At 39.7% G+C, this 15,361-nt stretch overlaps 1 protein-coding gene across 2 annotated transcripts in view; it reads right to left on the bottom strand.

The window, feature by feature from the left end:
- OSBPL1A (oxysterol binding protein like 1A) overlaps positions 1–11,396 on the bottom strand; it is a 36,851-nt gene extending 25,455 nt beyond the window's left edge. Inside the window, exons 1-14 of one of the 2 annotated variants that reach the window (XM_053467305.1) lie at positions 11,276–11,396; positions 9,783–9,868; positions 9,285–9,359; positions 8,778–8,889; positions 7,971–8,056; positions 7,398–7,542; positions 6,669–6,736; positions 6,542–6,586; positions 5,775–5,848; positions 5,201–5,264; positions 4,690–4,791; positions 4,290–4,412; positions 2,709–2,790; positions 1,414–1,514 (exon numbers count right to left, since the gene is read on the bottom strand). In XM_053467305.1, coding sequence (XP_053323280.1) covers positions 1,414–1,514; positions 2,709–2,790; positions 4,290–4,412; positions 4,690–4,791; positions 5,201–5,264; positions 5,775–5,848; positions 6,542–6,586; positions 6,669–6,736; positions 7,398–7,542; positions 7,971–8,056; positions 8,778–8,889; positions 9,285–9,359; positions 9,783–9,868; positions 11,276–11,396 — 1,284 coding nt within the window. Of the gene's footprint in view, positions 1–1,413; positions 1,515–2,708; positions 2,791–4,289; positions 4,413–4,689; positions 4,792–5,200; positions 5,265–5,774; positions 5,849–6,541; positions 6,587–6,668; positions 6,737–7,397; positions 7,543–7,970; positions 8,057–8,777; positions 8,890–9,284; positions 9,360–9,782; positions 9,869–11,275 lie in introns of those variants that run through there. The other variant, XM_053467306.1, reaches the window with a different exon arrangement.
- Between the last annotated feature and the right edge of the window lie 3,965 nt (positions 11,397–15,361).

Consider the following 15,361-nt stretch of genomic DNA (forward strand, 5'->3'; position numbering starts at 1 on the left):
GAAGCACCTCGAAAAAGTTTTAATGTGGTTAAAAGATCATTTTTATTAGGCTTCCAGTGAGGATCATGGACATACATTTATATGTAAACCAACATTTTTCTCTGACTAAGGGTTCTGCATGTTTTTTGTCTTTTTATTTAATTCAAAGCTGATCGGTATTATCTGTTAAATTATACATTTGGAGGTCCTGTCAAACTGTGGTTTGCAAGAAGTCTACAAAAGTGGAAAATGTCAAAATTACAACCTCACAAAAGCCCATTGTAACAAAACAAATATGAAAGTCCCCTTTGTCCACACAATACAATGAATCTAAACAACTTAATTTATAGGAGGAAAAAAACCCTGGCCCAGCTTGGAATATTTACCCAAAGCTTCCCAAATCCAACTACTCTACTAACACAATTATTTTTTACTCAAGAATCAGTAACACATTTAAAAAACGAGGAGCGATTCATATCTCCGAGTTTTCCAATAAATACACACAGGCATGCTTCGCTATAGACCTCAACAACTGGTAAAAGGCTCAAACAGAAGAACCGACAAGATGTTTAGTGCAAATTAAGAAATACATGTGTTCAACATGTATTCATGGACTATTATGCGCTTCTAACCATCATTCAAACAGTGGTGTATACTGGACTGGTCTAACTAGGCCTATGACCGTCACAAAGTCAGAGGCAGATCACTCTCTTTGGGCAATCCGGCTCCTGGTGCAGAGCTGATCAATAAGCCAGTAGAGGAGAAGGGAGATTTGTCTTGTAAGTAGTCCAGTTACATTATGGAGGTCTGTTCCCAGCTGGCACAGTCTCTGTAGTATCCCTAAATCGCACCGTGTTTCCATCAGAGACAGACGCTAGTATATCCCGTATATCCAATTGCTCTGCAGAGAGCACAGTAGGCAGAAGAGCCGCCTTTGGTCTGGCCTAGGTCCACCGCAAACCAAAATACATGACTGCACTCAAACACTTATTTCTAGCTTTAATTATACTTCAACCTTCTTGGATCTACTGCAAAAAAAAAAAATCTATACATATATAATTTTACAACTAGAATTTGGCTTACTTCCTCCATTTCCCTTCTACCTCAACCGTCCTACAATTTTGCAATAGGTTCTTTAACTTTATACCTACAGAAAATAGCTATTTTTTAATCTATCACATAATACCCTTTACAGGATTTATCTCTTATCTGAAAGCTGACAACCTGCAGTATAAGGCAGATACTGTTGCAGTTGTGAATATGACATCCAGAACAAGCATCTTACTCAAATACGCAATAGAAGTGCGGCAAACAGACACTTAAACCAAAACTGTATGAACAGTGCCCAGATTATACGCCGCGTGTTTGAGAGCATGTATTCATATACATCTTAAACACAAAAACGTACCAACAAAAGGGGTAAAGCATACAAACCCTGTCCTGCTTGGTGAACAGAAGAAGACAGTTACCCAACGCAACACAGGTTTCTTGAGATGCATCTGTAACTTGCTTCATTTGTTGGTGAATTTCAGGATCTATATTTGAAAAGGAAAATGCATGCATTCTATAAAAAGAGCAGTAGCCTTTTTACACCAATTCGTTCTTGTGTGAAGTAATTACATATTTTTGTTATCCTGTACAGTACTTCAAATGCTCTGAGACATCTGCAAAATGCAGTATTAAAAAGGTTGACGCTAATAACGTTAGTATATTAGAAGGCTAACATGGACAATAACTACATTCCCAGGGTCAGGTAATCTGTGCAACATCATAGCATTCCATGTCCCCATCTCTTATATTACAAGGTATATTTCACAAAAAATGCTTGCATATTTATTTTTTGTTTTTTTACCAATAACCAGACGAAGGCCATCATACGGACCGTTCACACTCTAATTAGGGCAACTACTCTTAACAGTGGCAGCACCACTTCTGATTCTTATGGAGAAAACAGTGAATGGCCATTACTCATCAAATTACATCCATGTAGAAAGCATTAATCTACAGCATATTGTGTCAACCATTACTCAAACATCACCATTCACACACACACACAAATGTTTAGATCACTAGAATGATTAATCTTGCATATCATAAACAAGCACAAAGTTTGTGCTTAAAATACTATAAAATCTAGTTACAGTATATTCGTGTCTAGCAACATCTATTTCACTCTACTAGTCTTCTGCTAAAACAGTTTCAGGAAGCCAAGTACTTTTGTAAGTTAATCAAATAAAGGGTTTATCCTCGGGGGATTAAGATAGATTTCTCCTCAGAGATTGAGGTCATCAATTCACAACCTGGCAAAGCTACTTTCAATCCAAACTGCACCAGTTTGTCAGCCTCCAAAAGCTCCAACAAGGCCAGGCCATTCAGGGACTACTAGAGATATTAAGAAAAAATGACATACACCGACTGTAAAGCAATGGAAATAGAAAATCATAATCAGCTTGGTTTCCCAATTCTATAAAATATTACCGGTACTTCCACACAGATGTACTCTGCCTCAAACTCAAATAGATCCAGTTTGTGCCCCTTTAACTTTCCTTCCCAGGACCAAGTTTACCCTTTCCAACATTTTAATTTACTGGAATGTGAATTAAGCCTTATTTATATACCTCAATTGACATTTTAGATTTACAAATGGCTACAGATCATACAAAAACAAATTAAAAGTATATACTATATATTTCTGAACATCCAACAGTAAAACATGACATTTTAAGTACCTTTTGTAGAATCCCAGGTCTTCAGTGCATTAAGGAACGTCAGCACTTCTTTCTCCAGTCTTTGGTGACATACTTCAGCATTCTGTTGACAACACCTAGATTTAACATTGTGTCCTGCTATATTTCCAACTCATAATGAAATAAAACATTGCTTTTCACACACTGTGGAAATGTTATAAAATGTAAAATAAAAAAAGGAAAACAATTTTTGTGGATGTTAAACACGACTGGCACGGATGAATTTAATCACAAAAGGAAATTTGATATTTCTAATTTCTGTGTTTTAAAATATGGTTGTGAAAGGTTGTGTTCATTTGGTCAACTCATCATTAGAGGAAGCATGCAGTCCTAGAGGAACAAAGTGTGGGCTTATTGTCCCCCAACAAGCTTTACACAATGAAATCCTTGTTAAATATCTTTGTGCAGCCAAACAGCACGATTAGTCAACTGTCCGAAGCAGAGATTAGACAGATGCGTTTTTGGTCTACAGCCAAAAGATGACATGGTCTACTACAACAGGAGATATCTCTATTAGAGAGGATATAAAAAGTCCTACACACAGAATATAACCGGGATATCAGAGGTGGCACTTTTACGTTAAGCTTTTTAAGCATTTGAATAGTTACCCGACCAGTCTAAAGGGGCCCATACCCCTATGAGGATGTGAAAAGTTAAAGGGAGGTCCCTCTTAACTTCTTCCTGATCATGGTCTCCATTAGTTCATAAAGAATTATCATTTTTCTCACTTGTATTATAGATGGGGCCTCTCCAAGGGGTTAATTCACTAAAGGTGGCACTGTAGTTTCATCTCACAAACTTCACTATATATATATATATTATGAAGGAAGAAGGTTGTAAGAACTGCCCAGAAATTAATATAGTCAGTGCTGGTTAAAAGGGGATAGAACAACCGAGGAGATAGAACATCAAGATATCTGTGGGAATCTGGTTAAGTAGATGGGTTGATTACTGAAGCCTCAGCGTTGGCAGACATACAATAAATATGATTATTTGCCATATTTGCTTTAGATCATAAGGAAAGGTTTGCATAAGAACAACATGGTTGGTATAAACCATAGGGATTGTAGTGGCATTTTACTTCCCCCCATAAATATATATATATAAAATTTTTATTTCAGTAATTACTTCCCCTGCTCTTACCGCATCCCTCTTTGCAGTTGCCCTTCTAACCTTGCAAGAACTAATCACATTTAACAAATTAGAAGGGACTTAATGGGGTGAATAATTGTGAAACAACAAGACATTAAGATCACTGCTTCGTTATGAGTTTAAATCCAAAGTTTACAATGCCGTTTACAGACTCATGCTGAGAAGATATCGCTTTCTGATCCTTGTCATTGGGCACTCTAGTGGGCTGGTGCCCAGCAGTCTCTCCCATGTACCTTTATTGCCACTGCAAATGTGCAAGGGTAGCCTGTTCGTAACCAGCCACTTTATAACACAGTGCTAGGTGGAATTGCATAGGTTCTACCAGTATACAGCTTTTCCAATATTGTTAGATCACATATTGTTTGTATTTTAATATGACAGATGCCAAAATACTTATTTAATGCAAGTTACCCCAAGTGATTCTTTTAAGTCTCCTACAAGAACCAATTCTTCATCTTCATCATCACTAATTTGATCTTGGGAACAGTAATGAGTGCTGTATGCAGAATGCTCTTCAATTGCAGTCAACCAATCCTGTAACAGGGATAGATAGCTATTAGGGCTATATGTTAGACAAAAAAAACGTAAAGAAACATGCTTCACATGTTTAAGGTGTTAAGGAAAAAGAAAACAAAAAAACAAACATATTGTAAGCTTGTTTGAGCAGGGCCTTCCTCCCCTGTTTCTGTAAGTCAAATTGTTATATACTAGTTATGTCTTGTACAGCGCTACGGAACATGATGGCGCTATGGAAAAACAATAAGATGTAAACTTATTTGACTTATTGCCCTAGATATGCTTTAAAACATACCTCTCTTGTATGACTTGTATGGCTTTTTGGCAGAACTCGAAAATAATGTACACTGTCATCAAAGCATTTAACTGTGAAGGAATATCTGTCTGTCGGTTTTATCTGTAAGGAACAAAATTAGAACAAAAAAGAGTTAATCCTCAGACAATTTATTAATTATTGTACAGGGTTTAAAAGGCGATAGATCTATAATAGAACCCAATTAATAATTTTTTTTTTTACACTTTATGGGTTTTCTAAAACAATATACACTAGTTTATTTTTAGATGACAAAGAAAAGTAGACATTTGGGCAGCCACTTTATATGCGAATGCCGTTTCCCAGACAGTATCTATAATTCAAGTTTATAAGGCAAGGGTGCGCAACTTTTTACACTACAGGGATATGAAACCCACCAAAATGTTTAAAAGAAGCCATGGATAGAATAATGATACTCCCAATAAAAAGGGCAAGTTTTGCCTAAGCTACTTAAGATTTGGGAGATGCAGGTTGCTTCTTATAGCGCACCTACCGAGCAGGCGGCTTGTGTTAGATGCTTACATCCTTGCCGGTGCAGGTGGTTTACTGCATCGCTTCTGCGGATGAAAATTAAGCAAAAGTTATAAAATACACAATCTAACATTCTGATACACATAAATATTCTCAAACCTTTATAAAAAAGTTAAATAATCACAAGGTCACGAAAAAAAAAAAGCAATTTTCCTAAAGAAATCTGACTATAGGGACACTACTATCCGCCAAGCCATCGCTACACGCGGCACTTGACGATACATCCAAAACCGACGTATCCGTTCATCTGTGTTAAACAGAAGCATTAACCAGTGAGTGCTCGTCTCCCCAACCATGTACTAGATTTCCAACTGCCCCCCCCCCATCCTCTAACACCACATGTCACTCTCTGAGAAGGAAGTGAATACTGCGTGGGAAAGGTGCTACGCAGGTCCAACACATCAGTCATGTCCAATATACAGACTTATGGAAGTGTAAGTTACAAAGTTTCCTATAGCATTGAAAACTCCGGCAGTGCTGTATATAACAATTCATAAGAGGGACTTAGATATACCAACAAAATACAAAACACTCACTGTTTCTGGTACCAAGATATAACCCCATGTTCCAACACTACCCAAAACGGTTTCCAACCAAAAAAACGTGAGCTCTGGGGGAAAAAATATATACATTGATAAATACATGTTCTGCTGACTGTATTTACTAAACATTAGGCACATAGTTACACATCTTGTACTTGTAGATTGACTTGAGAAGGTGAAGTTACGCCTACAATACTTTTTCTTTGGGTAAAATTCCAAAGTTCCCATACAACTACATGCATAGTACAGCGTTACTATGAGGAACACCTTGTTTTCTGGTTAAGTCCCTAGTTTGTCTAGCAGGCCATCATTTGGTTAGCATTGACCGGGCACCAAGGGGTTCACCTCGGTTAAACGTTGCTAGGTACACAACGAGCCAGGAACAGTGTATAGTCCTGACTGTCTCTTTAATGCGGATTTGACTTAGAAGACCTTTGTAGAATCCTGCTGAGATCAACACAAAGATCAGGCCTCAAAGTAGACGGAAAATGGGTTTCCAAATAACCCGAGAGATCCGTTGTAAAAGACAGCTGTTTAATACATGATCGCACATAAACAAACGCCATCCATGTTAAATGACAGGTCTACTGTGCTCTGAGAATAAAGTATAGTTAGTTGCATATATTTTGCATTGTGAATTTTATATCGCATCGCAAAATAATTTATGTTCCTCCAACTCTACATCAATAATAAAAAACCACTAGCATTTCAAAAGGAATAATACATTACGAGAGAGAGAGAAAAAAAAAAAAAAACACTACCTTACACAGAGGGCCTTCAAATCGATGGAGAGTTTTGATTGTATACTGGAAAACATAATATAAGAAAGCAGGCAGTAAGGGCTTAACAACCGAACAAAGTATTTTCTTTGTGATATTTGTAGCTCACCTTGTTAACCTTGGTTTGCAGAACTTGCTTAATTTCAATTCGCTGTGCAAGGTCTATTGGTTTTTGATCTGGAATGGAATTATTGAAATATAAAATGCTAGTTGACAGCATAAAAATCTTGTTTAATCTGGATGCAATAACAAAATTATAAGATTCTTCTCCACTTTTCCTCTTCCACGAAAAACATCGGAATCGCAAGGTTACGTTTCATTGCACAAATTTACTTCACGAGGAGGGGGCTTTCCATATTTCTGTCGCTAGGCGTTTGGGAAAACTTTTGGCCTTTATAGGAATCAAAATGAACCCAGTAGTTGCTGATGTGACCTATGGGGTCCATTTTCCCTAGAGGTTTACTGGAAAGCTGTGTCACTATCACTAGAGATCTCCTAAGGCCTAATGGGCAGACGAGGTGAATCAAATGGTTCTTACATGCCATCAAATTCTATGTTTCTACGCATTGTTAAGGCTTGGGATGGCTGGGTATGACATCATGACCAAATAGCCATTGCAATTCAGGGCCTGGACCAGAAATAGGTCATGATGCGATAAGTGCCAAGTTCTTGGAGCCTCTCATTACTAGTTTCTTTGATTAGCTTTGTATCTGCACTGAAGGCAGTCACTAAGAAATATAGCACTTGTAAATCTAAAGACAGATAAAAAAAACAAAATCCAAAGTTTAGATGGATGGACCCATGAATGCCTCTCTTATAACCAATGTCGTATACTTACTTTTTTTATTCTTGAGGTTACTATCAGCCCCACTTTTTAGGAGTTTCAACGCACATTGCCGTAAGCCACGATACGCGGCACAATGCAGAGGGGTATTGCCCATCACATCTGTGCAGTTGATGTTGGGTGGAGTTGCACGATTTAGCTAAACGAAAATACATCTTTTACTAAATGTTGTTCTGTAGAATGTCACTGTTCACTTGTCAAGTAGTATAGACTATAGTCTGATATGGTTACCCTATGCACTCATTCCGGGTTTGTGTTAACATACTGGCCAATTTGTCTAGGGCATATTTAATTCTTTACATTGCTGACCACTACCTATGAAATCACTTCCCTGCATTATGGTGGATATATAAAGACGATTAGCATTAGCTTTACTGACCTCTATGATGTATTTAGAAAGCATTTCTACAGTATAAATCATAATGAAACCCCATAAGATTTCAACATTCTTAACCTCTTAATGACAAAGCCATGTAGGGGCTCACAATGCATTGTGTTTAATGGGTTTAATGCCAACTCATTGTCCTTAAGGGGTTAAAATAAAACTCATTGTCTTGGACAGCTTACTAATTCTGACAGCTTTGCAATGTTTCCTTCTCTTGCAGCTCCCAAAAGCATTTCTTCAAGTTTCCTTTCCTGTGTCCTCTGTGCAGCTAGTTAGGAAAGAAATCATAATTATTAACAATATAATTCTATATGCCATGGTGTCTATCCTTTGAATACATAGAATTAAGCGACTGGTTAATTAAAGAAGCAAAACACGGTGGGTGTCTGCATATGCCGAGCAACAGATTTGCACACACTTGTATAGCAGTACTCTACACACACAACATTGTATCTCCAACCTGAAATACAATTTGGTCTGCATTTGATTGAAAGTATCTGCAGGCAGGTAGTTGAGGGTAAACTGGGTGACATACAAGTCCATAGTACACACCCCAAAACCGTGCAGGTATACTTGTTGATAAATGAAACAATGTCTTTAGATCAGTATTATAGAAAACATTTAAAAAGGAATACTTTACAATTGTGGGTATTAATACTTATCTACTGCTAACTGGTTGGGCACTATTAGAGCGCCATCTGGTGGCACAGCCTATACATACACATTTTAAACAAGTTATGCAATAGCAGTTCTGTGTGAACATTACAAACCGTTATATTCCATACTGAAATTTAAATATCAAAAAAGCATTCTTGCTTAATACTGATCACGAGATAAACCGTTCCACTTTGTATTTGGGCACATTCAGTATGAATGGTAATTAGGTTAACCCTATCAACACAATGTTAGAATTGCAGCATAACGGAAAGCATGTTGACATGCTGAGAATAAACGGCAAAAAATGTGAGACGAACAAATTAATAAATTACCTTCCAACATGACATTTATTTCCTTATCATCTGTGACAACTTTTGCAGTCTGCCCTTCTCCATTTATAACGGTAGTGTCTGCATTGTACTCCAACAACAACATCACGAGTTCCTTTTAAAATTAAGACATAGTAAAAAAAAATAATTAAATAAAAACCCCAAGTCCAGAGTCAAAGGCATGAGTCACAAGAAACTAAATGATCACCTGCTACACAATGTGACGACCTACATCACTGTAGAGATTTAGATTTCTGTTAACTAAATCTGGAAGTTACTTCTGTTTTAATTAATCATGTCAAACAACCAATGTGTACAATGTTAAAAAGAAAAATCAGTGTCAGTCATAGACAAGTATTAGATACTGAAGAAGTGCAGAGCTGCTAGACTTTAACTTGCTTAGCTTTTATAGAAGCACCTGCTTCTTCTAGAAACAAAATACCGTATGTATATATATTTTATTATTGCACAGCTCACTTAGTTAAGCCAACGAGAAAGCATGCTTTTCACCTTACGTCCAGTAAAAGCAGCCTTGTGCAAAGGAGTATCGCCCATGTCATTCTGAATATTAACATCAGCTCCAGCCTGTGAAATATGAGAAAATCTGTAAACAAGCTTTAAAAAGGTCCAGATTTCTATATGTAATAATAGGCACACAAAATACCATAAGCCTCCTCTACCAAGAGGTTCCATTTGAACCACAACGCAGAGCCCCTCGGTTCCTCCTCTTCTAGCTTCACAGCACATTAGGCCGTCTACAAGGTAGCACGCCATTGGCAAGGATGCCTAGTAGGGCTAAATCTTGACCCCTGCTATTAGGTGGGAATGTACTAGATGGGGGGAGGGGGAATCATTGTGTCTTTTCATTCACAAAGAGAAACGCACATGCCCAGTCCCAGTAGGTCCTACTCAATATGTGAAGCGTTGGCTTTACAGAAGATAATAGTCTAACGCTATTATTTTTGTTGTATTTTCAGGTATAGAAACATTTTATTAAATTGCTGTCACCTTTAATAAACCTTCCACCACTTGAGCATGTCCAAAATAGCAAGCAAGGTGAAGGGGGGTCCATCCTAAATTAGATTTCATTTTACCTGGAAAAACAAATAAATATGTTAGATACATTTCACATTAGTCGACCTCCCAGTGTGATAGGCAGTAAATCCATTCCTACAGTTGAATGTCACCTTTCCTAACTACTAAGGGGCCATACAAGCCCAAACGGACATCAGAAGCATCGTACATGAAGCCAGAGTATTGTTGCGAATACAATATGTTGCAGCTTATACATGCGCAAGGATATTCCTGGGATCCATTTACGTGATTGTGTTGCATGCTGCGTATTCCGATCTCCAAGAGACTCTAAATGTTCTAAAATTAATATTTCAGATGTTTGTATATTTATTGTTATGATTAATACATACATATCCCTTACAGCCACAGGACACTAAGAAGTATTATTGGAGACGATGAGAGTTCCTCTTTAAACTTATAGAAACAGAGAGCTGTGATTTGGGGCCAACATTGTCACGCTAACTTCCTGTGTCGACACAAACGTAAAAAAAAAAATACACTGTACATGATTGGTTTGTTACCATAAGGAGACACATGTGGTTATATTGCCCCATCCTAAATAAACACCAGCCATCCGGCAAACACATGACTGGCCTTCGTCAGACGGTGTCGGTAAGTTACCATCGCTGCATCTGGCCTGGCAGATGTGGCCACCGGCTAGACACACGCAGCCGCACGTCGAGAGAGTATAGGAGCGTAGTGTGTGGTGGTGTGTAACCGGCAGGTCGACGCGTGTAACTAAATTGATCAGCTGCTGGCCTAAAGGTGCATGGGCAGATTTAAGTCCACTGTTCTGCCTCACAGCAAAGATGGTACCAGGCTGAATTTATACCATGACAGAGGCTGTTATCACCCTGGAGAGAAACTACTGTAGGTACTGAAGCAAAAACATATTGGGCATAATCCCTGGTTGAGGTTCAATGAGTACCAAGCTAAAAAATAAGGATAAGCCGTTTCCGATCCTAAATAAAAGCCATTTTATCCCCCCCCCTGTATATTAGATTACAGTCTTAATTAGTCTCATGACTGGAACTAATTCACAAATTACACGCAAGTTTAACACAATGGGAGTAGAAGCAGCCCACTATGCTATCACTTAGAACGATGTTTTACTAGCATGTGATTGACTTCCACGGGAGTTCTACTAGGCATGTGCAAGAAGTATACATAAAAAAACTGAAATCTCAACTTCTAACCCCAAAAAACAAAGAAATACATGCAGCAAAATGTATCGGGGTCTGTGCAAAGTGTGGCCTACAAAGAGAAAGTTTAGTGAAAGTTAAAAATAATCAGTTATATTAATTTCCGTATTGTGCTGCTTGTCCTTATTACATTATATAGGGTGCTTTGAAAGGGTATGTGCCGGAGCGATGAAGCTTTGCCAAGTGCTTTCGGAATGGTACACAAAGTAATAACGAAATACTTGCCTTTGCAGTTAACATTAACCACGGTTTGGCCTTTTCTACTGCGTTCTAGGAGTTCTCGAACCTCTTCAAGGTTTCCATTGCGAGCATCGTATAAAAGTTGTTCTTCATCTTCAGTGTTCATTTCTGGGGGGGGGGGGCAATAATTAAAAGTTTCAAACTTAACCGAACAGTACAAAAATATTTCCACTGTGCCCAATGATCCCAATGAAAACAATAAAAATAGCGGGAGCCAATCATAGCATCTGGCTAGCATGGACGCGACTAGCCGCTGCTGTTCTCTAAAACATCAATGGAGCTCTACACGTGCACTTAAAGGGACACTCCAGCCGTCATATGCACTTCAATACATACAATAGCTCTGTAGCCCCTTTACATGTTTGTGGTGTCCTTCTTGAAAACGAAATACATTTGCCCCCTCGGCCACCCCCTAGCTCGGGCTGAACACACCTCAAGGTGCAGGAGCCAACTGAAACGACACAGGTGGGGGCTATCGGCTTCATTCAGTGGCAAGAATCGATGGACCCTGGAGGAGAGCATCTAATTATATATCTCGTTTTGTGTTTGAAGAATGTATACTAAATATAATGTGAACCGGGATTGTGGGGAAAAACAACAGTGGGTGAAAAGACGAGCTGGCTCGGTTATTATTATCTAATTATTGATGGTCATAAGTCACATCAAAGTAGCCATTACATTCAGGAAGGACAGAATGAACCTATGAGGAAGGTGCCTATTGCCCGCAGAGGGGGCACGCAGGTGGTTACATGGGCACCAGGGGTCTCACGGGAATAAGGGAGCGGATACTGGGTGCGGGACACAACTATAACTAAAACATATACTAATAAACCTGAGCAAGGAGAATATAACAATAATATGTAGGAGCCGCGACACTAAAGAACGTTAATATTAATACGCATTCTGTTTTTGGGGGTCTGGCAGGGACAGGAAGCTGTCCCGTTAAGCAACTTCCTGCTCTCACTACAGGGAGGACAAACACAAATCAGATTTTCTAACCGTAAGAACTCAAAAACGCTTGCAACAACCGGCATGCACAAAAACAATCAGTGGTGTGACAACGCGATCACAGAGCAGGGGCAGCACCAGAGCTGCAGCTTCTGGTCAAGTACTATAATATTATACAGCTTGTAAAATGATAATAAAGCACTTCAATACTCATTCTTTGTCATTGAGGCAACACGGGACAAGCAAAAGTAAAAGATCCTGCGCACCGAGGTCCGACACGGGTGGGTATATTTCACTGATAAGCCAGTGCGAGTATACTTTGAGACCAAGGCTTCACGCGAGGCTGTGTGGGATACTAAACAGTCCCCGTAAAGGACTACCTGTTATAATCGCCATTCCTTCCACTAAAACTATTTAACAGTCTTCCAAAGAAGGAGTGACGATTAAGCGGTGGGCATGAAACCCAGCTTTTACCTCTACCCGCTGCTTTCGTTACACATTGATGTTTGTGAACTTTCAAATTAACTGGCAAGTTGGCAACGATGTAGCAACATGTGGCCAACGCTGTGATTCAGCTGACTGGCGGGGCCCAGGCGGTGGCAGCTTTACAGAGACAGCTCCAAGCGACTAGCCTGCTACATTACACTAGCATTTAATTATGTAAAGCGGGTGTGTGTACAAGCGTGTGATGGACATATAAAATGGTTTGGGGTGTGTGTGTGTTAGATATATAAAATGGTGTGTGTGTTAGATATATACAATGGTTTGGGGTTGCCAAGAAAATATCTCAGGTGCTGCTGCCATCCCCATCTGATTAGGATCAGTCACAATCCTTAGTCTGAAACAGGTAGCCCCCGTATAAAACAACTTAGCCTGTGGCTAGCAACCACTCAACACATTACAAGGTGCAGTAATATTCATCATCACTGCAGATTCGGGACGTTATTGATCACCTCTATACATTAACAACCGCTTCACACGGCCTATTGCAATGCTTCAGCCAACCGGACCCGTTCTCACCAACAGCCCTAATTCATCAAAAGCCATCAGCACTCGGTAACTAAACAGCACAACTTCTGTATTTCGTTAAATCACTTTTTTTCTCGCCATAAGCCAACAAAATACCTCATAAACTTTGCGCGCTCCCTCACATAGCCCGAGGCACAGGTTAACCCGTTCTGTGTCAAAGGGATCCACTGATCTGCGCATTACCCTGGTACTCGAAGTGTCAAGTAATAAAGTGCGTGGTAATAGCCATTATCAAACAATAGGCTACACATATGTATTGCTTGTACCGTAAACACCCCCCGACACGCGTCATTACATAGCTATAACTACCGGTTACACCGCTTACCGGGGTGAGGTATCTCTCCAGGATTAAGGCAACTCTCCCCTTGCCCGGTAAGCAAAAGGATGGAGGCTGATAACAGTGAAGATGGCCCCGCCCCCTCACATATGGCACTGCCCCCCTTACACATGGCCAGGGTTCTACGCGCACTTCCTGTTTACCTCCCGGCATGGAAAGCGCAGCTCCCAGAGAAGGGAAGCGGGGCTGTCCGGGGCTTTATTATAGACGTGACCCGTGTGCCGTGAACACACGAGCTTCTTCTTTGCTCTGTTCGCACATTACTGTGGTATTTAGGGCTGTAGAACATTGCTACATTCTGAACTGGGGGAAAAGAGGGGCCAAAAAGGGATGTGGCGTTTCATTACTCCAGTGTGATACGTTAAAGCTGCTGCAGAGCGACACATACCATTGCACTAGTGTGTGTTATCTGTATAATTCTGTCTCTGCTGGAGCGGTAAATAATTTGCCGCAAAAAACCTACTAATTGTGTTCCCGTTCGTTGTCAAAATAACGGCTGTCACGCTTGTGCTAATGTTCATTTTTGAGCCCCCCCTATTATCATCCTTTACCCCCCTGCTAATAAATAAAGTGGTATGATCTAGTAACCCCTTAAAGGGACACCCCAGCCATTGTATGCACTTTAATGCAAATGACTTGTGGTTTCAACTCCTCGACCACTGCATATTAGGGAACTCCGTTCGCTGCAGGAAGAGCTTTTCTCACCCTGTATAATGTATAATGTAAGCAGTGAGCTGTCATTAATTTATGCATTATACAGGGCCAGCGCAGCCCCTCCTAACAAAGAAACGTGCTAACGTTAATGTTTAGTGAAACCACAATTCCCCCTTTAGTAAATAAATATTAAGTATGCCCAGTGTACATCCAGGCTCTGATTCCACAGTCATACGTTTACATGGAAGAAGTTTTGTGACTGCACTAAGAAACTCTAAAGTCTAAAGCCGTGCTGAAAGCACCTGTTGATACGCCCATTAAAGATCCCCTTTATATAAGTGACATGCGGCAGCTGTGCCAATCAAACACTTGCTTTATAACTCAGTCCCCAACTGCCACACATCTATGAGCGGTATAGTGTTGTTATTTTTTTATTATTGTAAAGAAGAGAGGACTGGCGACCTAAAGTCATCGGCCCAGGCAAACGATCATTGTTAGTGTTAAGAAAAAGCACACTGGGCAGGTAACTGGGTCACAAGGTGTTATGCGGCCCCTTCCTGGGGGACTTAATTCAAAAACTCTATAAGTGTCTGTCACGGCTTGTGAAAGTCAAAAGCAACTATGGCCTCATATGCACCACTAAACACTGAGCCTCCCTGACATCATCTGCATTAAATAGGGCTAGCTAGCTTCTGGAAGATGGGCTGAGTCAGCCTTGCATAATGCATAGCCCAATAATGTTAAGAATTTCCCTATATCATGTATGCATTGTGCAAGGCGAACTCTGACCTTGAGATATCAAAGAGTTAATGTTCAGTGCATTTTCCCAAAGTCCATGGGATCTGTGAACCTGTAATGTTGCAAATATGACCCAAATGTTAGGCGAGTTACTGTAGGCCTCCTGGTGGCTGTTTGTGAAACTGCAAAATAAACCTGCAAGAGAATGGTATGAAATGTTGACAGTACTGTCCTCGTTTGTACATCGACTAAAAATGTAAAGCCCATTAATGTGACCTTAAACTACATACGTGATAAGGTGCCAAACATACAGAACATTAGCCAGCAGCATATATATATATATATATATATATATATATATATAT

The sequence above is a fragment of the Spea bombifrons genome, chromosome 5 (genome assembly GCF_027358695.1).
Source record: "Spea bombifrons isolate aSpeBom1 chromosome 5, aSpeBom1.2.pri, whole genome shotgun sequence".
Classification (NCBI taxonomy): Eukaryota; Metazoa; Chordata; class Amphibia; order Anura; family Pelobatidae; genus Spea; species Spea bombifrons.